This window comes from Pocillopora damicornis, chromosome 13 (assembly GCF_964200805.1).
Source record: "Pocillopora damicornis chromosome 13, jaPocDami1.2, whole genome shotgun sequence".
Lineage (NCBI taxonomy): Eukaryota > Metazoa > Cnidaria > Anthozoa > Scleractinia > Pocilloporidae > Pocillopora > Pocillopora damicornis.
Genome location: NC_142682.1, coordinates 6,855,917 through 6,881,641, shown reverse-complemented (window position 1 = coordinate 6,881,641; position 25,725 = coordinate 6,855,917). Strand labels below are relative to the sequence as shown.

The 25,725-nt window shown below is 40.2% G+C and overlaps 4 protein-coding genes across 4 annotated transcripts; 3 read left to right on the top strand and 1 right to left on the bottom strand.

Annotated features, from left to right (window-relative positions):
- Positions 1 to 2,297: 2,297 nt before the first annotated feature.
- Positions 2,298 to 5,330, bottom strand: LOC113664718 (caveolin-1). Its single transcript, XM_027180345.2, has 2 exons — positions 5,099 to 5,330; positions 2,298 to 2,894 (listed from the first exon to the last, which is right to left on the bottom strand). Exons 1-2 carry the CDS (start codon positions 5,294 to 5,296, stop codon positions 2,541 to 2,543), a joined length of 552 nt encoding a protein of 183 aa, XP_027036146.2. The 5' UTR covers positions 5,297 to 5,330; the 3' UTR covers positions 2,298 to 2,540.
- Positions 5,331 to 6,856: 1,526 nt separating this feature from the next.
- On the top strand, positions 6,857 to 13,306 carry LOC113664713 (uncharacterized). The gene is made up of 2 exons (XM_027180340.2): positions 6,857 to 10,514; positions 11,755 to 13,306. Exons 1-2 carry the CDS (start codon positions 9,842 to 9,844, stop codon positions 12,855 to 12,857), a joined length of 1,776 nt encoding a protein of 591 aa, XP_027036141.2. The 5' UTR covers positions 6,857 to 9,841; the 3' UTR covers positions 12,858 to 13,306.
- Positions 13,307 to 14,196: 890 nt separating this feature from the next.
- Positions 14,197 to 16,386, top strand: LOC113664714 (ubiquitin-like modifier-activating enzyme 5). Its single transcript, XM_027180341.2, has one exon. It carries the CDS (start codon positions 14,799 to 14,801, stop codon positions 16,086 to 16,088), a length of 1,290 nt encoding a protein of 429 aa, XP_027036142.2. The 5' UTR covers positions 14,197 to 14,798; the 3' UTR covers positions 16,089 to 16,386.
- A 2,272-nt stretch (positions 16,387 to 18,658) lies between these two features.
- LOC113664712 (uncharacterized) lies at positions 18,659 to 25,724 on the top strand. Its single transcript, XM_089192484.1, has 2 exons — positions 18,659 to 20,699; positions 23,722 to 25,724. The coding sequence occupies exons 1-2, from the start codon at positions 18,668 to 18,670 to the stop codon at positions 25,044 to 25,046; spliced, it is 3,357 nt and encodes a 1,118-aa protein (XP_089048610.1). The 5' UTR covers positions 18,659 to 18,667; the 3' UTR covers positions 25,047 to 25,724.
- The last annotated feature ends 1 nt before the right edge of the window (position 25,725 follows it).

The following is a 25,725-nucleotide window of genomic DNA, read 5'->3' as shown; positions in this document are numbered from 1 at the left end:
GGAGTCTCAAAATGCCAATTGTTTAACCCATTAGTGTAAGGTGCTTTCTGTTCCCAGGAAAGGGACAGTTAAAGGTAAACACAATCCGTTACAGAAAAAAATCAAGTGGCTCTTGGAGCCAGCTCATTCATGTTATGGCTTAAGTTTGTATTCATATCTTGGACTTGTTGAATATTGGTACAGTCGAATTCGGTTTATGTGAAATTTCAAGACTTTTGGAATAAATGTTCTTTTCTTTTTGGGCAGTTATGGGAATTGGAAATAAGGTTGTGTGGGCTGGAGGTGGGATGGGCAGAGGTCATCAGACAGACAGTGCCCTTCCTGTTGGTTTGTGTGCCGAATTTGTGGGGCGGAGGATGGGCTGGGTGGGCATGATCGGGCATCAAATGTTGCTCTAGCAGCAAAATATATGTAATCCTCATCTTTCACGATCATTCACACTATTCTGAAATATTCCTTGCCCGTTTCTGGATATCTTTTGTTTTTAACAAAGCGACCGTTGCATTTGGTTTTTAACAAAGCGGCCACAATCGTTCTTAATAGAATTTCAAGCCTTCATATTGTCTGATTTTCACATATTAATATTTTCGTAGTCACCAACCAGATGAGAGATAAAACCACCTGAAAAGTAAACAAAAGGCTAGTCACGAAAGTAACGCCATTTTTCCCTACAAAAATTCGCCGGTTCCTCGTGTAAGCCAATAACAATATAAGGCACATATGTGAAAATCAGTGTGTGAACACCCCTGAACGTTGAAAATATATCAAGTCGAGGGAACAGTTTTGGTCCCGGTCCGCATTTTTGGCAACAAAGTGAAAACATATCGGTTAAAAAGATGAAACTTATGGACCACGTGCAAAGCTGTCAATTGTTTCTCGAATATTGCTCGTGTTAAATATTCGATAGTGAGACCTCATTTACAACTACATCCTCTTTTATCAAGTTGGTGAATTCTGTACAGACATCAGGCTTGAAATAAGAACGTCTGTGATCAAGAAACGGGCTGGAAATATTCCACATAGTGCAAATAATCGTAAAAGATGGTCGCGGAAAAGCGATTGCGTGACACTCGGTAAGTTGTAAGATGACATATGATCACGTATCAGACGAAAAGACAGTATAAATTCTCAGTCTGCATTTTGTACCTAGTCTGCATTTTGTACCCAGTCTGCATTTTGTACCCAGTCTGCAGTCTGCATTTTGTACTGACCAGATTGGTATTGCTGTTTTTGTTTGAGCGAGCCTCGAGTCCGGACCGAAATAATGGAGCTCGAAAGGAAATTTTACACTAACTTGGCCGCTATAATTGATGTGTTGACTGTATGTTGAAGAGTTCCCGAGGACAAGCACAATGATACAGCAATGATTATTTTAAACCAACTGAAGACGAACGCAAATGTGCGGCTTGCCAATATGGCTGCCTCTGATGCTGATGCTCTTCTGCGTGGTCACCGCGTGTTTTGAAATGGACCCGCTACGGGTCCCTTACTGTAGGTGCGAACATTTCGCCTTTTCGATTCAAGTTGCATTTTTAGAAGTTCGGAAATGTGATTTGAGGTTGTTATTTTTTTAAACCATAAAGACATATCATTTCTTTCCACGCGAGTTTCTGAGCTTCATCGAAATTAATTTTGACTTTCACTAAGCGGGGAGGGATAGCATGCGAGACTACTTCCGTTTACGGTCCACAATGCAACTTCCGTCCACGGAATACAACTTCCGTCCACGGAATACAACTTCCGTCCACGGTCGACAACTTCCGTCTACATCTGCTCCACCACGATCCCTCATTCATTGCTTTCAGCATGAATGAGCTAATGAGCCCACTTGGACTACTTCAGACACACGTTTCTTGACACATTCGTCTTCTACTCTCTTAAAGTTTTATCATCATTTCTTGGTAGTTCACCCTTTGTCCCAAAGAGGATGGTAGAAATTGCTCAAAGGTACAAACTGACCGGGCTACACGCCGCGTGGAACTATGAACCGCTATTGACGAGATAGCATTTGAATGGTAGACTTAGTGATCAAATCAGCATTCCAAATTTACTTCATCGCAGTTTGGCTCAAGGCTCTGTACTGCTCAATTGTTATATCGCTGGCAGTGCCCACGGGTGGTATCAAGCGAATCCTGTGTTCTGATTGGCTACCCGAGCGGGCAAGAGATTGTCCGCTTTGGTTCCGTGCAAAAAAAGAGAATTGCTTTCAGCGAACTTTCAAAAAAGTTCGTAATTTTTGGACATGGTCGGAGATGGAGTCGCTAAAAGCGGTGGAAGACGATCAAAATAAAGGAGAATTAAACGACTCTCGTGGGTTTATTGTGCTACAAAACAGTTGGCTTTCTTTCCCGTTTCTCGAAATAAACAAGTAGTTCTTGATTCTTAATAAGGGGAAATCTTAATGCTACATAATAAATCTTTCATTGACCAAGCTTGTTTGGTCAAATTGGTCATTACAGCAAACATATTGGTATTTTATTTTATGTCTAGATATGACATAATACAAGGTGACCATCGAGTGACCGTCGAGCATTAAATAACTACACATGTTCGATAGCTCTGGTATTAAAGTTTATGTTGACATTGGAGAAGATCCTACCACATGACTCGTACAGGGGATCGTAGAAGCATTCAACAAAAAACTTCCAGATTTTACCATACAGCCCCAGTGGGATCAAAAACAAGCGGACAAATGGAGAGGCCACCCAAATCATAAAAAAGCTCAGGAAACCACAAACCAAGCCATAGCTAAAGGACAGAAGACCGCCAAACACAATGGTCAGTACCCAGTATGTGCCGAGGATAGTGCCTTCATAAATTGTTTTGGTAAACTGGTGAAGGCACCGAGGGCTACCAACTGCTGTTGGCTCGCAGATCACATCTGAATAAGCCACCTATAAAAACGAAAAAACTTAGCCAGTGTTCTAACGGAAATTTTCTTAACCGAGACTCTCGAGTTCATCAATTTCAAACGAAAACCACATATTAGGTGATTACCATTTGCAGGAGTCAATTAACAAGATTGTTCATGATATATTTGTGTGGCGCTACCTAACAGAGAGAAATCGTTGCGATAGGTGTAAAAGACGCCGCTTAACAGAGAGAAAGCGTTGCGATAGGTGTAAGAGACGCTGAGATGTACAAAGAACAAACATTGGTAGCAAAATAATACCAATCAATAATCCTATTATTGACTGGTACGCTATACAACGAGAGTTTTGTAAATATTTAAAAGCAAAAGGAGAACATATCTTCCTACTACGCCAGATTATAACTTTTATGCTTAATCACTAATCATTGATTAATTTTTTTTTGGATTAATCATATTTCGTGTCTGGGGTCACGATATCGCACTGATAACGAATAACAACTTGAAGATGTCACGATTGGTAAAGTTGATGGCGAACAACCGGATGTTAAGAAAAGCGAGAAAGAGGAATTGGAAATGAAGAATGGGGAGTGAGGAATGGGGAATGAGGAATGAGAAATGAGAAATGAGGAATGAGAAATGAGAAATGAAGAATAAGGAATGAGGAATGAGTAATGAGGAATGAGGAATGAGGAATGAGGAATGGGGTATGAGGAATGAGAAATGGATAATGAGGAATGGGGAAAGAGGAATGGAGAATGAGGAATGAGGAATAGGAAATGAAGAATGAGGAATAGGAAATGAGGAATGAGGAATGAGGAATGGAGAATGAGGAATAAGGAATGAAGAACGAGGAATGAGGAATAGGGAATAAGGAATAGGAAATGAGGAATGGAGAATGAGGAATAAGGAATGAGGAATGGGGTATGAGGAATGGAGAATGAGGAATGAGGAATGGGGTATGAGGAATGGGGTATGAGGAATGGGGTATGAGGAATGGGGTACGGGGAATGGGGTATGAGGAATGGGGTATGAGGAATGGGGTATGAGGAATGGGGTATGAGGAATGGGGTACGGGGAATGGGGTATGAGGAATGGGGTATGAGGAATGGGGTATGAGGAATGGGGTATGAGGAATGGGGTACGGGGAGTGGGGAATGAGGAGTGGGGAATGTGGAATGGAGAATGCAGAATGAGGAATGAGGAATGGAGAATGAGGAATGAGGAATGAGGAATGAGGAATGGGGAGTGAGGAATGGGAAAATGAGATGGGAATACAAATAGGAAATGGTAAATGGGAATTTTTTTAGATTTATTGTCTATAATGCGGAATAAATATTTTTCAGCAAAATTTTAGGAACGGAATGAATTGATGATAGCGAAAGAATTTACCCTGACTTGTTTCGTTATGTCACTATCAGAAGCTAAGCGAGTTACGAAAAAGGGAATAATTTTGATAAACATCAAAACTCGAGGCTCCAGTCAAGTGTTTGTTCACACTTGATGAAGGACGAGATTATTCATATTTGTGGGAAACCCAAGGAAGTTCAGGAGTCTGATACATCACCCGCTATTAATATCCTTTTAAATTTATTATCAGCTTGGCGCGTCTTATGGTCGTGACATTATTCTTTGATATAACTTTTCAGTTTCGCTTGCAGCCGCAAGCTTGAAAAGTGAGGCACGTGCTTTTTGTCTGATCGAAAATAATTACTTTCGGAGAATGAAATGAAAACTGTTTTGAATTAAGTTTTCAATTGTGAGTTCGTTTGTCTTTCGGAGATGAGTAGCAACTGAGCTGGACTCTGGAAAAAATTTAGGTACGTGAGGGCGAACTTATTTGAAACTACAATTTATTTCACTTTGATAACCAAACCTACTCCCTCCTCTGGAAACTTGTGAAAATATCAAAGAAATTAGTTTCGTTACTCGCGTAGCTCCAGAGAGTGACATAACCGTGAAACAAGTCGCGGTAACTTCTTCCGATATCATTAATTTATTCCGTTCCTTCAATTTTGCCTCAGTCTTAACGTTTTGAAAAAAAATCGTGAATATCAATAATCACCGCCGAAAAATATCAAATACCGCATAAAAAAACCAATAAATCTAAACATTTTCGTTGATCTCAAACAGAATTTCCTATCGTTGACTTTGCTGCGTTCAAATCGTCCATGAAAACTGATGATGGTTAGACAAAATCGTGCGAATGTACATACGTAAACCTCTTACCTTCAAAAAAGCGTTATTATTCTGTGGATCCCTGTCTTCATGAAATAATGTTGTAGTATCCATTCTGTGTGTTTCGGTATGACCTATCCCTTCATCAAATCTTCGATAAACAGTTAGGTGTAGTGTACAACTGTGACAGGTACGATGTGGAAACCCAAATGTCGCTATGGGGGGGGGGGGGGAAGCTGTTTTAGACATTCGAATTTTATGTACTCTGCAGAGTTTCGAAACTACTTCGAAAGTATAAAGGGGGTAAGTTTCTAAACTTAAACTGTGGTGCTGCGTCGGTGGGAGAGTGTGAAAGGGTAATTTAGAATTATCAACTAAGTTGATAACGTAAATTGGCCACCGTACTGAGAGTTCAGAAGCTGATGTTTCGAGCGTTATTAGACTTCATTAGAACGATTGGAGGAATTTTGGGTTGCCTGTGGGATTATTTGCAGAAAATGGAGCTACGCTATTGGTGGGAATATAGTGACGAGAACACAAGAATGAATTAGTTCAATGAAAAGCGTTCTTTGATGCCGCGAGGACTAATATAGGAGTGCCGATTTGAAAGACAAATTTTTGTTCTCGAGTTTTGCAGCTTTCCGAGCTGCTTAGATTTAGAGAAGGCCGCAAACTGCCATGTGTTGCTTAGAACGGTTGGGGAGATTAAAGTGTCGGTTAAATTTCCGTAGAGCTCCATACTATTGTAAAACAAATCTGTTTTCCCAGTGGAAATGTATTGTCTTTGTCATTGTTTGCTCTATCCAAGAACTGAATGAATAATGTAGTATGGGGCTGTTCGGAAATGAAGTGTCTAGCGACTGGTTAGGGTGCGTCCTTATCATTTCTTTCCATATCGCGAAGGTATTCTCGGCATCGGTCATCTAGTCGTCTTCCCGTTTCACCGATGTATAACTTTTTGCAATAAGTGCAAGTTCATTACGCAGTAGATGACATTGGCAGAGGTACACGTGAGGTGATCAGTGATCGTAATGGATCTCTTGGGTCCCGACATTTTCTCTGCGCTATGAATGAAAGGACAATTTTTGCATCGTGAGCGAGCGCATTGGAAAGTTCCAGGTTGGTCATTGCTTTGAAATTAACTTCTGACCAAAAAGTTGCATATGTTTATGTCACGTTTGAATGAAATTATTGGAGGCTGCGAATTACTATGTTGTAAGGTCTTACCGAGCGGAATCAGTGTTGTCAATTGTTAATTAGGGGTGTCTCTAGAGTGTTGTTGCTGTTTCGCGTCGTCTCAATAAATGTTTTGTTACACCGGTTAGTAAGCTTCTTTTGTTTTCCATATCGCATACTTTCGTTCATTATTGTTTCATTTATAATTATTGGCGTCAGTTACACTTCCAGTTTCGCAGGCATTAATTTTCAGTTTTTCCTGCGTGTATAAACTTAGTTTTCTTTATTCAGGGGGCCTTTCCCTTTTTTTCTGTAGTCACGCTAGTCACAGTTCGCTTTCGAGCAGTATCACCTTTACTTAATTAATTGTCGAAATTTTAAATCACTTTCAGTTAATCGTGGTGTTGGAAAGTTACAGTTACCGCAGTCACATATTTTACCCTGTTCTACGTCGAAAGTAAATTCTCTTTCTTTGCCGATTTTAATGCCCTTGCTTTTCCCTGAATTAAATTATTTCCAAAAAAAAAATTTTTCATTTTATCAAAAAGATACGGTACCATGAGAGAATAGAACCTCTCTAGTCGCCAACTGCGCTTCCGAATTTCTCAGAAAGTGTAAACATTTTACCTCCGCTGACCAAAAAGTTCGAAGAATGTTGAACCACGAAACGGCATTCAGGAATGACGAAATCATAAGTTAATAGACCTGAGGTTTGTAATAAGCATTTATTTCGCAGTTCTTCTATTTGTTACATTGGCATTTCCTGAGATTCAAATGATGAGCGACGACTTGTGAAAGATAAACTCCTAAAACTTTGCTAATATCGCTTGTGAAGTTCTTCGAATCGATCATGGGTGCTGAGGAAAGTAGACGTGTGCCTCGAAATAACAACTCACTGCCTGACATCATCTCCGCTTTCTATGAGCAAGCTAATAATATCAGTCAAAGCTCACGTCGTCCATCGGTGACCGAGTTCTCCCAAAACCCTGAACGGTATTCTGGGTTCATCTTGGTCGTAGTCCTTTCCACAGGAAAGATGGCAGTTATGACAAGACAGGAAGCGCGCGCCAAAGCAGCACAGATTAAAATCATTTCTGATAACAGCGACTCATTGAACACAGACTTCTTTCAGTCTTCTTCCAATAGCGACAACGTTTTGGTATTTGACCCTGCAACAGGAAAAATTCAAGCCCGCGATAGGGTGGTACGAAATCCCTATCAAAGGAGTGGAAACTTTTTGGAAAACTTGCAAAGAAGCTCCACAGAAGAAGTGTTGATGTTCGACCCTACGACAGGGAAACTTGTAGTCCGTGCGAGGGAGAAATAACATCGCTATTAAAGGAGTAGACTTTTTCTCTAAAGTTTCACTAGATATTACACTGGGCCGGACGGCTCTTTGTATCTTTTACTTGTTGCTTCTAAGCGACCTTTTATCGTTTAAACGGGAGATTCTCTAAATAAATAGAAAATGGAGCGACTAGGCACTAGTTCGTTTTTTAATTCATGTATTCCATAAATCATGCTATTGTCAGTCAGTATCAGCTTTCAAGGAAAACAATGTCGGTGTTACTGCAGTGGAAACAAGTCCTTCGTACATAGGGTTTTCCAAGGAGTTAGTTCGCACGAGTGATACTGCTTTTATATAGAGCATGGGTTATCACGTCTACTTTATCTAATGCGTCAATAAAATTTTATTGGTCGAGGGAATGTCCACCTCGCCGGATTTCAATGCGATGAATCATCTTTTTTTCCCAGAAAAATGAAAGTAAACAAGATTCTTTTTTGTTGTGGTATTAAATCGAAAACCTTTCTAATTTACTGCACACATGGACCGCTAAATCTAAATATATCAGTACTCCAACTTTGAAGGAAATATTTAATGACAGTCTCTTTAGTTCTTTAGCATTCGATGCCCAAATAGATCTGTCAGAGTTAGTACCTTGCTAAGAAATATCAAGCTTCCTTGCACACAAACACCGAAGTATCCTACACACAGACAATTTAAAGGAATCCTTTACTACATTACCCTTAAATGAGACATTTTCTTGACTTAAATATCGAGTAACAGTCTCTCAACTCATTACTTTTACGCTTTTTTATGCTTATAAGGTCGGTAACAGTGGATGAGAATCAATATTTAATGCTACAAATATCGCAATTGTTTGTTCATCTCTAGGCTATTCAACGGCCTTTTTTTCCTACGTACTGTTCATGTTGCAACGCAGTTCAAAAATAGGATTTCCCTTTGAATCAATTCATGTGTGCGAGATATTTCTCAAGATTTTCACCGGTTTGCCGATGGATCTCGTACGCTTCCAGCCAGATGCGACCTTTCATCAACACTTGGTAAATGGTATTTTCACTCGATCAAATGCCCTTGTTAAAATGGCAAATTTCCGTCAAACCATCATGTACGCCATAAACGTGATCTTCGCCGCTGCAATTCTGGAGAAGAGATCCGTCCTTCTTCCGTAAAACAGAAGAAGGAGAACTTACAACTAATACGGGGCATTCGTTTGGAAACTCCTCCGGGACGTAAACACGAAGCGTGTAATTGTTCCCATTGTTTGTGTTCACTCGCCACTCGACTCTGGTATTTCCAGCAGACCTGGGGTTGATCCAAGTCACGTTATTCAGCTTGCCATCTATTATGTCTTTTTCAAATCCCAGGCGTGTTTGTTGCTGTTTGCTCCAACTCATCCTTAAGAGGGCGACTCTCCTCGATGCTTTCACTTTGAGAATGGCTTGATGAGTGTTACAGAAGTCCTGCTTGGTTGTTTCAGACAATCAAAATTATTCTACGAAGTACGAATTTCCCAGAAACGAACGGTCAATTTTCATGTGTCACGAAATGAGAATTGAAATACAATCTTAGCCACTGAGTTAATGATACGAATAACCAAACTGGTTTCTTAGAAATCATAGTCATTTCCTTCAGTGACACTCAGAATATGGTTAGCTAGGGGATAGTTGCCTTTTTTTGTTCTTTCCAAGATTTGAAGGTATTTAGAATAAAATGGAAAGCACCGCACAAATGTATCCACTTATTAAGATATTTAGAGAGTAGAATCTGAGTGAGTGACGTATGCCGACACGTATTATTTAAATCTCATTATTATTTCAACAACTTCCTGTACGCTGGAGGTCATAATTCTGCTCGACATAACGGCTAGAGTTTAATAGCTTTCTGAGAAATCATTAACAAAAAAATATTGCCTTTCATAGTTTTGAATTATTAAAACCATTTGCTGTGAAGCATCGTAGTTTTTAAAAGTTTTCAGATACATCACAGCCACAGAAGATTTAGTCAGAGCTCCCCGAATAAATTCAGTGAAAAAGACGAAGGTGCTTTAAAAGGCAGAGTTGAATTTTTTTCTATGCAAAAAGACAAAAATAGGTCTCGATACGCTCTAGATCCATGAGTGAATAAATTAAGCAATTCCGGGAAACCATAATTATTCACGTTGGAAAAACAACCATTATGTTGACTCGTGAACACATTGCTTTATTTTCGCTGTTTTCGAAAACAGGGTGTTCTTTCTTCCTTTGAAGAAAACCAAATCAGCTTCAACTTAGCCACTTTCATAAACCATTTGTGGTTTCTAATTTTGCCGCTTGATGTCCAGTCAAGGAGAATTCCGTGTGGCTATTTATGCCAGTGAATACAAGCAAATTTGCGCTTGGGTCTTAAAAGAGCGAAGTTTAGAAACCGGCGGAGATCTGTTCGGGCTTTGGAACAATGATCACACTGCAGTGATCCAGCTCGTTTTGGGGCCTGGCAAACATTGTCAAAGGACTTCGGGTTCGTTTTACCAAGATGTGAGGTACTTGGAGAAGGTTGGCTCCCATTTGACTAGCAAGGAAGGGCTCTGTCACATTGGTGAGTGGCATTCTCATCACACAATCGATCTTAAACGACCAAGTGGCGGAGATGAACGAACGGTTTGGACAAACATGCCTAAATATGGGCTGAGTCGCTTTCTACTGTTCATTGCAAACATTGAAAACCGAAATTTATCCGCCAGCGCAGGATGCTTCCTGTTCGAATTCGAGAAGAATACCAATAAGAGGAAGCCGGTTCGGCAGGGAAAATTCGTTTTATTGCAAAATGAAAGCCCCTTCCGTTCAAGGTGTCTTGAGGTTTTAGCGGGAGATGCAGAGTGCCTGAACCAGAAGGAAAAAGTGGGTTTACTGGAATTGTCCAAGAAGGCTATCTCCGTGCCCAAAGAGCGGCCTGTAGTTACACAAAGGCAGCCATTTGATGAAGAACGGGGCGGTGGCAATGAAGATGGTAGGCTGTCAATTCTTTATGAAATAAGAAGGCGCTGGCCTTTACAATTCCGCTGTGTATTGCTGTAAAACAAAACACAGATTGCTTTTCATAGTGGTGATAAAAATCGAACGCTTGTCCTGTTGTTTTTTTCTTATTTATTGAGAAAGCAGGTTTTTTGGATCAGTTAAATTACTTTGATTCAACAAAAAATTCAACTAAAATCCAGCATAAACATGCAACGACATTGCAGGGGGACTTACAAATGGAAGACGTTTAGCATAATTCTTAACTCATTGGTTAAGCGAATGAACAGGAACTGAAGAAAGAGAAGAGCTGTTAATGCGACATTATGGATATAATTGCAGATGTGTTATTCAAAACCAATTATAATCATAGATTTTGCAAGTCGCAGCTAGTTCATTTCAGTGTTAATTGTTAGTTAAAGAAACATTGAATTTAGCGAATTAACGCTTATGATACTTGATATTCTGAATATCAAGTTAAGAATGCCTTTACAGCTTCCGAGACTTGCACCTAAGGTAGTTAAGAAAAAGATTCTTGATACCATGAATCAACTTTGCTTGAATAGAAAGTAGCATTTTGCGAGTCAATATTGTTGCAAATGATAAGTTTATTTTTAACTGATGTAATAAATTTCAAGAAGATGAAGAAGGTTAATTTATAGCACATTTTCCATTCAGTTCTGAGCAAAGTACATTTATCATGCCTAGTGCAAATTGTACAGTCGTAGAGCAAAGACTGCCATGATGATAAAGCTTATTAAAATTTGATTGAACAAGTTGATTGTTGATTGTTAGGGTGTGCGTGACGCAACTACAGAGTAACGCAATGAAGACTCAGGGCTTCCTTTGTTTCCCGGAAAGCGATCTATCATATCTAAATTTAGTAACATCAAAACATATGAAAATGAACTTTCTTCTGCACAGTTGCAGTGACGAAGAATATTTTTTAACTAAGTTAGCGTGGTTAAACAAATAAGGTAGTCATGTCATATCCTCACAAGCACTCCATGAAAGCTAGCTACATTTTTCTAAGAGACCACTGAGATTATTCGCCCCTATTCGCGGGAAACGCTAGGTTTACGCTGAGAGAAATACTAATATCTCAACGAATTCTTGTTGCCTTGTTTCGCTTCTAGGAAATGTTCTGTAGATCAGACACAATCCTACCCGAGACAGGTCTTTTTTTCTATTTCAAAAGGATCGAGTTGACCCGTTTACTTTCCTTATGTCCACAGATAAAGAATTCACGGTGGCCATTTATGTCAGCGAGTACAAGCAAATTTGTGCTTGGGTTTTCAAAAATCAAGATCTTGAGACGGGTGGAGATTTGTTCGGTCTGTGGTACGATGATTACACGGCAGTGGTCCAGTTCGTGTTGGGTCCCGGTACAAATTGTCAGAGAACTACCACCTCGTTCTTCCAAGACGTGGAGTACTTAGAGAAGGTTGGCTCTCATTTGACTGGTAAGGAAGGACTTTGCCATATTGGCGAATGGCATTCCCATCATAAAATCGGCCTCAAGCAACCGAGTAACGGAGATAAACGAACAGTGTGGACAAACATGCCTAAGTATGGGTTGAGTCGCTTTTTGTTGTTCATTGCCAATTTTGAAACACACGAGAGTACATATGACTCGGTGAGTGTCGGCTGTTTTTTATTCAAAGAGAGCAAAACCAGTCATCGAAAGTTGTTTTCAGGAAGATTTAAGCTCTTGCCAACAGAGAGCCCTTTCCGCTCTAAATGTGTACGCAACCCAAGCTTAATAGAAGGGGCAGAGGGTCTCAATGAAAATAAAGAAATAAATTCTCTGGACGAAGTTGTCACTGGTTCAAGTGAGATGAAAGAAGATGGCGAGCGACCCTTAATGGTTCGTGACGAGTCCAAAGACCTGGCTGCCAAGCAGTATCCAGCAGAAAGTCTTAATGAAAGTAACGAAATAAATTCTCTGAACAAAGTTATCACTGGCTCAAGTGAGATGCAAGAAGATGTCAAGCGACCCTTGATGGTTCGTGAAGAGTCAAAAAACCCGGCCGCCAAGCACTGCACAGCAGAGGGTCTTAATGAAAGTAACGAAATAAATTCTTCGGAAGAAGTTGTTAGTGGCGCCAGTGAGGAGCAAGAAGATGTCAAGCAACCCTTGATGGTTCGTGAAGAGTCAAAAAACCCGGCCGCCGAGCACTGCACAGCAGGAGGTCTCAATGAAAGTAGCGAAATAAATTCTCCGGAAGAAGTTGTTAGCGGCTACAGGGAGGAGCGAGATGTCAAGCAACCCTTGATGGTTCGTGACGAGTCAAAAACCCCGGCCACCAAGTGCTGCAAATGCTGCTCAGTAATGTAGATCATAGGAAAGAAGTTGATACGATGTACTGATACAGATCGAGCTGAATTTTTTCTTCAGTACAGATAGAAATTTTAAGTCAGTTTATAATAACCTGCTTAATCGTAACTCCAAGGGAAATTTAGTTAGTATGAATGGAAGCAAACAGCATGTAGCTACGTTTTGGTTTGCTCTGTTCATTGTGATACTTAGTGCTTTTCTTAACGTTCCAAAAGTTGATTTGGCCATTCACGCTTCCGGATAAAAAGTTTCTGTTTGAATATTCAAACAGATGAAATCTGTGACCTGGCCCAGACTTCGGCCGGGAATGTATATCGTCTATTGTGGCCTGTTTCAAGTTTTCAATCTCCCAAATAAAATTCGGTCGGTTCCATGATACTTAAAATAACGTGTCTCATTTCCCTCATTTACTGATTTATTCAACTGCTAAATCCTGTGTGTTTTATTTTATTTTGTTACGCTGTTTGTTTCTCTAGAACAAATACAGTTATAGACTTATTCACCTGAATCCAACAATATTCGAAAACACGTTGTCATACAGCCTAAGTACTACCATGCGAGATCAGCTGTGGTGCTCAGTGTTTTGAAGGGAATGATCGATGTATCATCATTGCATCATTGAGCTGAATAATGATGCTTCAGATCCTAATTTTGCGGTCGTTTATGCCTGCGTCGTGAGAATGATAGGGAACAATGACTCTCTTTTGGATAAAGAGATCTTCACTTTAAGTTTCGTCTTACCTAACCTGCTCCTCCTTCCCTACTCTTTTTACCGAATGGGGTTTTTGAGTGATCGAAGATGATAGATATCATAAGTTCCTCTGCGGTTAAACAAAACCCTTTCCCTCGCAAACTCTCGTGCGAGCTTAAAGCTCGCAGCTCTAATCAGAGGCGAGATTGGAGACCCGCAAAAGTATTCCTCAACGCTGCCCAAGAGAGCGAGCCAAGTATACTCCCAATGAAAAAGGGGGAAAGAAGCGAGGAGATGGGATACTTGCCTCCGACCGTTGTGATTCAAGTCAGATTCCCTGCCCTCTTAAATTCTTACTTAAAATTCCATCGGGCAATCCTGTCATCCGTAAAGACCTTGAGAAAACACTTCTTTTACTAAGTTTCCACCTTTTGGAACCTAAGCTATAAAAAGAGTTTTGTGCAATCTAAAGTTCTGAGTTAAAAGGATGGTTAAGCAAATTAATAAATTTCTATTTTTGTCATATGAGCCTGTAACGCTCCTGAATTACCGATGTCTCGGGTTAATAAAATTGAAAATTTTTATCTTGTTGCTCTTAATATTAAATCAATGAAAGAGATTTTTCCTTTTGTGTTGCTTTTCTTTCTTTTTTTTTTTTTTTGAAATAGATGTTTTCAATTTTTAATGATTCTCATTACTATATGCGTCCTCTCGTACGTTCTGCGTGACAAACACCTCAACTTGACATGCTTGGTTCGTGTAGGGAGGATTCCCGGAAATTAAGGAAGATGTTTCATAACTCGAAACTTCTGTAGCATGACACTACAGTTTCCTATAAATATGCCGAATATTTGTCGCTAAAATAACACCAGTATATGTTTTTCAAGACTAACGCAAAATATTGCTGCAGTTTTGCGTTGAGCACTTCAGGCTGAGCAAGATAGCGAGTGGCATGTCGAAAAAAAAATGACTGCAATCGTATAAATTTTTTTTCACAACGTAATGTTGCGAGGCTGTTTCCAAGAAGACTTGTGCGTGAAACAAAAGCGGGGCCAGATAAAAAGAGTTTTGAAACTAGATTTGTTCTGTTGTTTATTGAATTCCGAGAAAAAGCAAGCCTCACACGAAATTGATCAACCAATCAAAGCATAGTTGAATTTCCCAGAAATGATAAATATCAACTTATACATTTCAATTTCAGTAAACTGTTGTAGTTTTGGTTTTGTCAGGAGGAACAAGACTTACATACGATGAGCGACAAAGACGATCAGCGCAAAGTAGTCTGCTTTTTGCAGCCTAATTTTACCGATCTTCTTAGAGATAAAGAAGCTGTTAAAAAGCGGTTTTCCGTGACAGTATTTGATGATTGTGACACAATTCACGTCCGCGTGGAAAGTAACAATAAAGATGAACCAGAAAAGCGAGTCGCCTTCAAGATCTTTCGAGAATTACCTTCGTGTGAAGAGGTTCATAAAATTGCTTCTGATCTAGTTTCCACTCTTCCTGCGCTCGAGGAACCACAGATTGCAATCCTGGTATCTGAAGATGACCATGTCAGAGCTTGTGTGAGGCCAAAGTCAACTGATCCTTTGGAGCAGGCGGCTGTTTTGCGGCAACCGCGGAAATCGCAACTCTATTCACGAAGCCGTGGCATATTAGAGTCGAAATTATTGGAGGAACGAAAAGTTGCAGTGGTTGGTCTTGGAAGTGGTGGCTCCCACGTGGCAATAGAACTTGCTAAAGCTGGAGTTGGCAAGTTTGTCCTCGTCGATTATGATCGAATTGAGCTGCATAACATCATTCGCCATGTTTGCGGCTTGAGCGATCTTGGACGTCTGAAGACCAATGTCATGCGAGACCATATCTTGGACAAGAATCCATTTGCAGAGGTAGAAATACACAACACCAACATCAACAGCCTAGAAGAAGCCAGAGAAATTCTGAAAGGATGCGATGTTATTATCGCCGCGACCGACAACATAAGAAGCAGGCTCAACATCAATACGCTATCAATTGAGCTTGGTATCACGACTCTCTACGGAAAATGTGCTGTCAGAGCTGCAGGAGGAGAAGTGTTGAGAGTGAGACCAAAGGCTGGCCCGTGCTTCTCGTGCATCTATGCTGATGCCGCGATGGAAGCCTCCGCAGAGGAGATGTCTTCATTCCGTCAAGCCCGCGAAGCCAATCCTCCTTACATTGGAGACGACGAAGTGAAAGCCACGATTCAAGTTGGGCTGTCTTCTGACATCATTCCAGTCGCTAACATGCTGGTGAAGCTGGCCTTAGTGGAACTGTGCCGGGGTAAGGATAGTGCACTGGCCACACTGGAGAAGGATCTAGAGGCTCCCTATTACATGTGGGCAAACCGCAGAGAGCAGCAGTACGCTGGATACCCACCCGAAGGTTTTCACCGGTTTGATCAGCCTGGAATTCTGAGATGGTATCCCATGACGAGCGAGAGAAAACCCGATTGCAAGACATGCCAAGATATGGGAGCTAGTGCAGAAAATGTTGACTTTTTCTCGTCTTCAGACAGATAATTGACTTATACGTTAGATCTATAAGAACAATTTGTTACAATGAAAGAATGATTAAAATTTGTTCACTGTTTGTCATTGGTTTGGTTTTTTAGTTAATTTAGCGTCTTTAAAATTGCCATTGAGCTTAAATAACATGTTATAATTCGTCCGCCAAAACGGAAGATGTCACCGGCTACTCTCAGAGTTATTGATGGTCTCTGCACAATAGGAAAACTTCTTCTTTAGTATAGAAACTAGATTGCTTTTAAACCACTGTTAGCTAAAAGTTATATTCAATAAAATATCTATATTGTATCTAGAAGGTGCTCGTGATTGCTTCAATTTCTGCATTGTCGCTATATTTATCCAACTTTCGCGTGATTGTTTTAAACAAGTAGATATACCTTGTCACACAGTTTCCGAGAAAGGCTAAAAGTCCCTCACCAACCGTATGAAGCTTTTTCTGAGAAATAGGGATTAAAGTGGTTGAATGAAGTAAGCACTAAGTGCAGTGCAGCTGATGAATATATCCGATACGATGCTTCGGTTTCTTTGATTCGAGCGGAAGCATATTTCTAACACAAATATTTCATTCCTACCGAAGAAAGTTCCAGTTAAACTTACTCTATACGCAACAACACTGTTTTGAAATGTGAAACTTTCCTTAAAATGAAGTTTACCTTCTGGAATATTTGATTCAGGCAAAGGAAGTAAAACGTGTATAGCAGGTTTATAAAATTTATTGATGCAATATATGTCCACAACGTTACTAAACAACCACTGGCATCAAATACTCGAACGAACTCGTTTGATACAGTTCAATCAGTCTATACAGCTTTGCATGAAGCGAGAATTACGTGAAAGAAATCTGTCCTTTAGAATGAAGTACCGTTACAATGAAACCAAAATTCGAAGCAAATGTCGCGTCAACCATTATTGACCAGACCAGAAATTGTTCCAAAGATGCTCTTTCTTTCTTCGTTGCCATAGTTCAAGAACACAAAACATAGTCTTTGATGATTCTTTGTCGCAAGTGGAAGGCGTATACAGTGTTGTTAAAGAAGCCTCCAGATCCACTCTTGTTCATGTCCAGCATAACCGTACGATCGGAGTTTTGGGCTTCTTGTTGCGACTTTACCATCAATTTTCCGGTAGCAGGGTCGAAAACCAGCGCCTCAGAGCCGCTTCCTCTGTTCTCAAGGTGCTGCTGAATGCGTTGAGGATTTGACGACATATTCTAGATCAGCTTTCGGTAAGTTTTTCGGTTCTTCGCGTAGATGATAATGGTTCCTGTCGCTTTGCGATGTTACAGCGTCGCTCACTTTCGGTTTCAGGTTGTTTTCTCATTTAACTAGTTGTCAAAATGACGTCATGTCTATATTTTTCTTAGAAAGGACTCTGTAGGCGTATTGCGTGACTAAAGTTCTCCAAACCAATTGTCAATGAAAAATAATATTTTGCATAGCAAAGCGGAAGTGCTTTACCCCTTTAGCAGTTACATATCTATTAAATGTTATATAATATATTTCCTTGACAAAATTTTCCTTAGTTTCTCTAAGCTGTCAGAATCGTAACGCAATGGACCAAACAGAGAAAAAGAACGCACAGGATGCAAGAGAATTCGACTTTAGGTTTGTAATCAAGAAAGACGAAGAAGTGAAAGGGGAGGATGGCGTGACAAATGCAGTGAAATCAGAAGTTGTGGCGAGCCGTCTTAAAGTTATCGCTAAAGGAGGAGATGTTGGAAAGAAAGAAAAGCTGGTGTTTGATCTGCAGACTGGAACACTGACCGTGGAAAGTGAGCCAGACTCATCAGGGGACAGACAGGTCATAGAAGGCATGGCTTCCAGTGGATGGTTTGCTTGGGAGAGTCGTTCTTTTTAAATAATTTGATCACATAAAAACTTTTATAGGCAAAGAATTGCATGATTCATTACAAGAGACATATAAAGGACCCCACGTAGATGGAAATGTATGCCATGTGAAGGCTATAATACATATGCAATTTTGAATTTTTGTTATTTGCATATCAGGCGATGACTGACATTATATTTTCTGTCAGTGAAAGATTCTCCGAATGTTTGGCAGCTGTCGCACAAAACAGAGACATCACTGTTGTAAACTTCAAAAACAATTCCCAGAAAACGTGATAAATAAAATTATATTCCTTGCAGTGAAATTTTTTTTCCGAGAAACTCATTGTTAGCTGTCACGCAAAAGGAAGATATCATTGTTGTAAACGTAAAAAACATTTCCCGGAAAACGCGGAACACTTAAGAATAACAATGATGGTGTTAAAAACGTCGTTAGTCGAAACTGAGGTAACAATCAAAAATGAAACTTTTGTTTTATTGTTAACATGTCCGTGATCGAAAGTAACGTTTCTAGGTCGCAATTGCTTTAAACTTCTTTACAGATTCTGGATTGAACATAAATGACCTTGAACGACATTGAAACCAAAATATACCCTTTTCTCGGAAGAGCTTAAGTCATTTGGTAAATGCGCATATATCATTTGTATACAAAAGTCAGTAAAGCGTTGCTTGAAAGTGATTTGAGCGCAGTAATAGTCTGAGGATTTATGCTCGAAGTAAGCAGCAATGGCATCTGGTGATAACACAAACCCAAGAGTTTACCTCTTTAAAGACGATTGTGATATGATTTTAGACCTTGTTCGCTGTCGCCCGACAAGAAGAACAGGCGGAGATCTGTTTGGTCTGTGGACAAACGACCGTGAATCTGTTCTTCACATAGTCACTGGTCAGGGAAGAGAAACTGTAAGATCGCCTCAGGAAGTGTTCCCATCAAATAACGCGTCCAACGACTCGAGAATTGAGGATCTTGGCGCCAGACTGAGAAGTAAGTTTCGCTTGAGTTATTTAGGAAAATGGCAGTATATGCCTCGTTCAAAGCCAACTGAAGCGGAAATAATAGCGACGGTTGGCCAAAACGCGCTCTTTAAAGGGACTGGAATGAGGGATTTTCTACTCATACTGGCAAGTTGTGATGATCAGTCTTCAAAAGTGGAACTAAATCCTTATTTTCTATCACGATTTTCAACCACGACGAGAGGAGAAATTGCGGATGTACTTCCTAGACATAGTATATTCAAAGAAGATGACGACATAGCGAGTATTATTGACTCCCTCATCGACAGAGGCAGTTTTTGGGAGGACAACATAAACAGAGCGGGCTCAGCTACGAAACAGAGAGTAGAAGGGAATAGAAAGGAAACGGAAGCCCTCGACCAAAGAGAAAGTTATGAAAATCAAACATCGGACAAAATCACCTCGAAGAGCCCCGAAACCTTTCGCGAAAACAGTGATCCCTACCTAAAGCTGTATATGTTCCATGATCACCTGCAAATGATTAGGGATGTTGTTGGTTGTCACCCAGATGCAGAGGCCGGGGGATATTTATACGGTTTATGGACAAACGATGGCGAGCCTGTCTTGCACAGAGTAACCAACAACAAAAACTCAGCCACAGAAATCGAAATTTCTTCAGAAGCCCGGTACCTGGAGTGTGTTGGCAGATGGAAGTACATGAGTGTTTGCGAAAACATCAGAAGCGAAATGAAAAGCCCACAGCCAGATAAAAGAAGCTCTGTGTTTCTAATGTTAGAGCGGGAAGAAGACCAGTTTATGCCGTCAGCTTTCTTTCTATCCGATAAAAGTTCTTTCCCAAGAAAAATGGAAATTGAAGTCCTCGATCGAAAAGGAGCCATGAAAGGAGAGAAATTTACTGACAAGGACGACCGATGTGAAGACACCGATCACGGTGAAAGACAACCATGTTGTGACCTGGCAGTCCCTGAGTTTAACAGATTCGAGACGGGCTTTGCGTGCAACCCGCGTGAATTAAAGGTATACCTTTTCCAAGAAGACTTTGAGATGATGAAAGACCTTGTTCTCCGTTACCCTAACGTTGAGACGGGTGGAGATCTTTTTGGTCTGTGGACATCTGATGGCGATGCAGTGCTTCATATGGTACTAGGTCCTGGTAAGAACTGCAAGAGGACAGCAACTTCATTCTATCAAGATATTCCTTACCTCCAGGAAAAAGGCGAGTTGCTAACTACAAAGTACATGCTGTGTCACATTGGGGAATGGCACTCACATCATCAACTGCACCTTTACGAGCCAAGTCATGGCGACTCGTCCACTGTCATCAGACATTATCCCCACGGGACATGTGGCTTTCTTTTGATTATTGCCAACATTTTGTCACCAGACACTGTGCTTCTGTCGCCTTACCTTTACACGGCAAGATCACAATATGATTTTTATCAAAAAGGACAACTAGTTTCCTTACCTTCACGGAATGCCTTCAAAAAAGCTACAGAAATTGCTCGAACAATAAGCGAAGGACAAGAAACATGGTCAAATTTCCAAAGTGGTATGATTCAGTATTCCCATTACAATCGCTTACCTCAAATACCAAGGACTTCCGATCAGTTCAACGCTCGAGGAATAAGCGAAGGAAGAGGACAAGGCTCAAATTTCCAAAGTGGTATGGCCCAGTGCTCCCAACATCCTTGCTTACCTCAAATAGCAGAGGCTTCCTCTCAGTCCACTGAATCACGCATGGAATCAAGCAATGACAATAACGATGAACTGATGGAACTAGATTAAACTTAAATTTCCTCATCGAATGAACGCAGCCTCGGTGAAACTAACAAAAATTGAATTCACCTCCGTTTTAGAAACTAGTCCTTCGACTTCATATAGTATTTCCGAATGATGATATTTCAAAAGTTCTTTGCAAAGGTGTGACAAAAGGGTCATTATTATAGATATAATCGAACCTGTATCAAGCGGCACCGTATTTAGCGGTCACCTTGTGTTAAACGGTCAGTTGTGAAAATCACGGAATTTTTTCGCGTTAGGTACCGTCATTTTCACTTCTATTTAGAGGTTACCTTTATTAGGCGGTCGTGGTCACCCTTGACCGAGAGAATATCAACATTTGATATTTTCTTGCCCTTGACTGAGTCCCAACGGCCTGTTGGCCGGTATTGCCTTCCACCTGCATTGAACGGTCACTTAGAGCGGATCCACTCGGAAAAACTAAGAACAATCTCTCAAGTAAAATTTATCCTATGGTTATCTTACAGAATCAATACTAGTACTTTGAGTTCACAGTTCCTCAACGCATTGCAGATTATCTCTCTTCTTAATCTTTTAGACTGTTAGGACAAATATCACGGGAGTCATTCGCCGGTCAATCTGTATAAACGGGGCATGACGGGCAATATATAACCGTTTGATTCTAGAACACAAATAATTAGGGAAGCTGTTTCTTAGGTTCAGAAATATAGAGAATCGTTAAGAGTTGAATGGTGTGAGTAATTAACATTTTTTTTTAATAGTGACTATCTTAGGAGGATTATGAGAACGTTGTAAGGTGATTCTATGGATTTCCTCTCCCAATAGTACCTCAGTACCCTGCTACAATTAATATCCAATCATAAACGGATCACGGAATCGTGTGTTATTAGAATTGATCAAGGTCGCGAACTGTTAAAGAAACAACAACAACAACCAATCAATGTTTCGGAAAATAATCACGATTCACGCGTTGTTTAGAGGACAACTATTTCTGGACATATGTTATAGCAATATTTTGAAAGCAGTTCGTAATTTTCACCACCATTAATCAATCTAAAGCTATCCTTCATTTCTCAGGAAAAGGGAATAATTCGTAAACTCTACCCTCTGTCAATAGACTGTTAATTCACAGCAAATCATTTCTTCGATGTGACATACATTGAAAATATTTCAGTTATATGCTACTGCCTAATCGTTTCCAGGAAACACAGCTTTTGGCCGTTGAATATAAGTTTTAAGTCATTTCTCAGAAATATGCCTTCTTTTGAAAAAGAGGGGAACAATTAAAGCACCGGAGCATGGAACTTCAATTGATGCCCATCATTTTAGGTGGCAAAAATTTAGATGAAAATAGACGACGCTCGATTTTCATCGGCGAGAAGTCAAAGATAAAGGAATATAAAACGTTCCACGTTATGATAATTTCATTATATAAAGCCGTTCGAAAGACAATTTCAAAACCTTTTTTCCTCCCTGAGAACGCGCGGTCGTGCGATTTTAGAACAAATCCACATCTCTGAATAGTAAACAACAAAGCTAGTACTACACACAGGAAAAAAAACAAGTTCTTGAGCGGACAAAATGTCTACACGGGTGTTTTGCACTGAACGCTTTTAAAAGCAGTACGTAAATCGTGTCCTTCGTCACATACTCTGTCACATGCGCTGCCTTCGTGCCCTTCGAAGCGGTAAATATTGAGCTCCTCTCCAAAAGTTTAGACGTCAAGAGTGCACTAAGTCTGAATCATTCAATTGAAATCTGTGTAGGAGGAAATCCAATGGAAGAATCCACCAGACTCAGGCTTGTAAATCCCGCTAAAAACATTCCTATCATTTCTCGTCCTAGCCTCTGCCGTCAGGACAACTACGAACTTCCCTGCATCAGTCATTATAAGTTGATGGTCAGGAAATTTGTCGGGATTCGCCATGAAAACGTCGAGAGTGGGTACTTGAGATGCCATCCTGCAAGTTGAGGTCTAGACTGATCGAGCTTTTCTGATGGCCAGTGGCTGATACACTATAGAACTGTAAACAATATTAAGTCCTTATTAGAAGACATCCATGGCGTGACTTCTGTCGGCCACTCGACCAGAAATCTCTCTCTGATTGGATCACTTTTTAAAATGTTGACGTCACCTAACCTTTTTCTCAGAAATGCGGAAAGGTCATACCTTACATACAAGTCTCACTGAAATGCCCTTTCCAAAGAAAGCAAAATAAGAAAACAAAATGAGCTGGGGACCAAAAGACAAACTGTTTGGAAGATTTGCTTCTGAACGCAAAGAATAACTTGGCATATTTTTTTCTTTTTTTCCAAAGCTGTGACTCAGGCAGGGTAAGCTTAACTGAAATTAAATTTATAAACATTGCTAGTTTCAGACGATTTAGATTTACCGATTTGTTCGGTGCGTAATTCGAAACGTCTCAATGGCTCGATAGTGTCTATCAGAGAAGGCATTTAATAATCAAGTCTGAAAAACAGCTGTGAAGAAGACAGATTATTACCCAAGCCACGTAAGCCTCGCCGCAACAACGGAATATTCAACTTTAAATTTAAATTCTTAAGCCATTTTCTATGACCTTTCAAAACTAAAATCTGTTTGGCAATATGACTAACGAGTTAAAACCCGTGCCTTGTTGAGGATAAATGCTGAATCACTAAGGAACTTCATTCCCCTTTCAACTCAAATATATTGACCTTTCAACGAAAATCGGGCCGCGGTAAGGAAAGGTAAGTTTTTACAGCAAACTTCCCGACCCTCGCTACTGACAAATTTAGAACAAAAAGTCTCTATTGACTGTCACAATCTGGAAAATTAGTTATAAACTTCCTTAGATTTCATTTAGTAAATTACTATCCATAGCCTAATTGAAATTATTTCTATTCAAAGTGGATTTCGGACCACGGAACCAGATTAATTAGCATCCGAGATTCCCAGAAATCAACTGACACGTTGCGCATGAGTAAAAAGACATCTTGCTGTAAACAACGCTTTCCGGCGCTCGATGCGACTCCGTGTTTTAGTCTTCTCGTTCTTTAAAAAGGTATGGCTACTTCTAAGGAGAAGCTTTACATTTTCCAGAGGGAACATGCTGCCATTAAGAAGCTTATTCTTTCCAATTCCGAGCGAGAGGCCAGTGGAAATCTGTTTGGTTTGTGGACTAACGATGGTGAACCTGTGATCCACATCGTTTCATTAGAGCATTCCTGCGAAGTTAAAAAGAATCCTTCGCTTTCGCATATCGGTAATTGGTATTATGACCATTTTTCAAAGTATTTTAGCTCAGGATGGCGTCAGAGAGACGTCGCAAATTGCAGCCATAGTACAAAGGGAAGATTTCTTCAAATGAAAGTTATTATCGACCGGTCAAGACGAGAAGTCACGCTTCAGCCATATATCGTCAACTTGCAAAGAGGTCGTTTAACGAGAGCCCTTGGCGTTGAATTTCTGAAAACTGAAAGCCCATTTAGGACCATCGATGCACGCAGTCGTTCGGACGATGGTATTGAGGGGGAAGAAGACATGGAATGGTCTCCCTCTGGATATAACCCAGGCTCTACATACCTTCAAAAAGATCACGATGGAGAAAATCATCACACAAGTGGAGCTTTTCCAAGGCATGTGGATATTGGAGAAAGGAGGCTTCGAAGCAGTGATGAATATTCATCAGGTACGCAGTGGGGAAACACGTTGTTTTCGTACCCATCTCATGATTTCAAGGTTTTTATGTTTGAAGAAGATATCGAGAGAATGGAAAAGTATGTTCGTGCATACCCTCATCTAGAGACTGGAGGAGACCTGTTTGGCTTGTGGACCTCCAATGGTGACGCAGTTATACATGTTGTTCTTGGACCAGGTCAGAACTGCAAACGGACCGGCACCTCTTTTTATCAAGATATTCCCTATCTGCATAGAAATGGCAACCTTCTTACTCAAGACTATTTGTTGTGCCACATTGGAGAATGGCACTCCCATCATCAGCTGCAACTTTTCCAACCAAGCCAAGGTGATTCGACGACTGTGATAAGACACTACCCTAGAGGGACACACGGCTTTCTACTGATCATTGGCAACATCGAGCGATCTGGTTCTGTGAAACTGTCACCGTATCTTTACACAGAGAGATCCATATATAGCTTTGATAGAAAGGGGACAATAGAACATCTCCGCATTGAAAGTCCCTTCAGCAAAATCGAGAAGATAAAAAAAAGCATGAAGGAAGGAAGACAAGAAAGTGAAGTCAGGGAAAACTCACGTTGTCCAGAACTCCCTTATCCTCGGCCGTCCTCCAACATCCCCCGTGGGAGAAGGTCCCGAGGTCAAACTTCTCGGAGGGGTGCTTCCAAATCCAAAGCATTATACGTATGAATTGCATAGCCCATTTACGGGCCCTTTACTACGGAGGTAAACGTTCAACAACAGAGTCAATTAAAAATGCAACGATAATTATTTTCAAATGTAACACAGATCATGAGTAACATAGAGCAGAGGGACATCAAACGCGCTTTGCTCCCAGCTGCCGAAGAGCAGCTATTTCAATATGCACCGAGGGGAAGAAAGTTCATTTAGCTTTCGAAAAACATATTAAGTCAAAACGCATCTTTCTTAGTTCAGTTTATTTGTCACTTTCGAAGGGACAGTGTCTTATGTAAAAGACGAAGCCTAAAGTAAACATTGATAAAATAATAGTCACAAAAAAAAGCATTTTATGTGCTGTTCGGGAATTTATCTCCCTTATATTCATGAGGAATCTTTGTACATACCGTAATTGTTAGATGTAACCATTTGATTAGATATAAGAATGATTACAACCGCAAAAAACGACAGAAGATTCGTGAATTTAATTCACAATCTATTGAGTGTTTAGTCATAGATCGAGCTAACTGAGAAAACAAAACTACTTTAATTTTCACCTTTACCATTTTCCTATCCTTCAATATTATCATTAATATCCTTGTATAAAGTCCATTATCGAAAATCATTCACTCTCAGTCATTAATACTGTTTTTTGAATTCCAATAAATGCTGGAATAAAGTTACGCAAAAT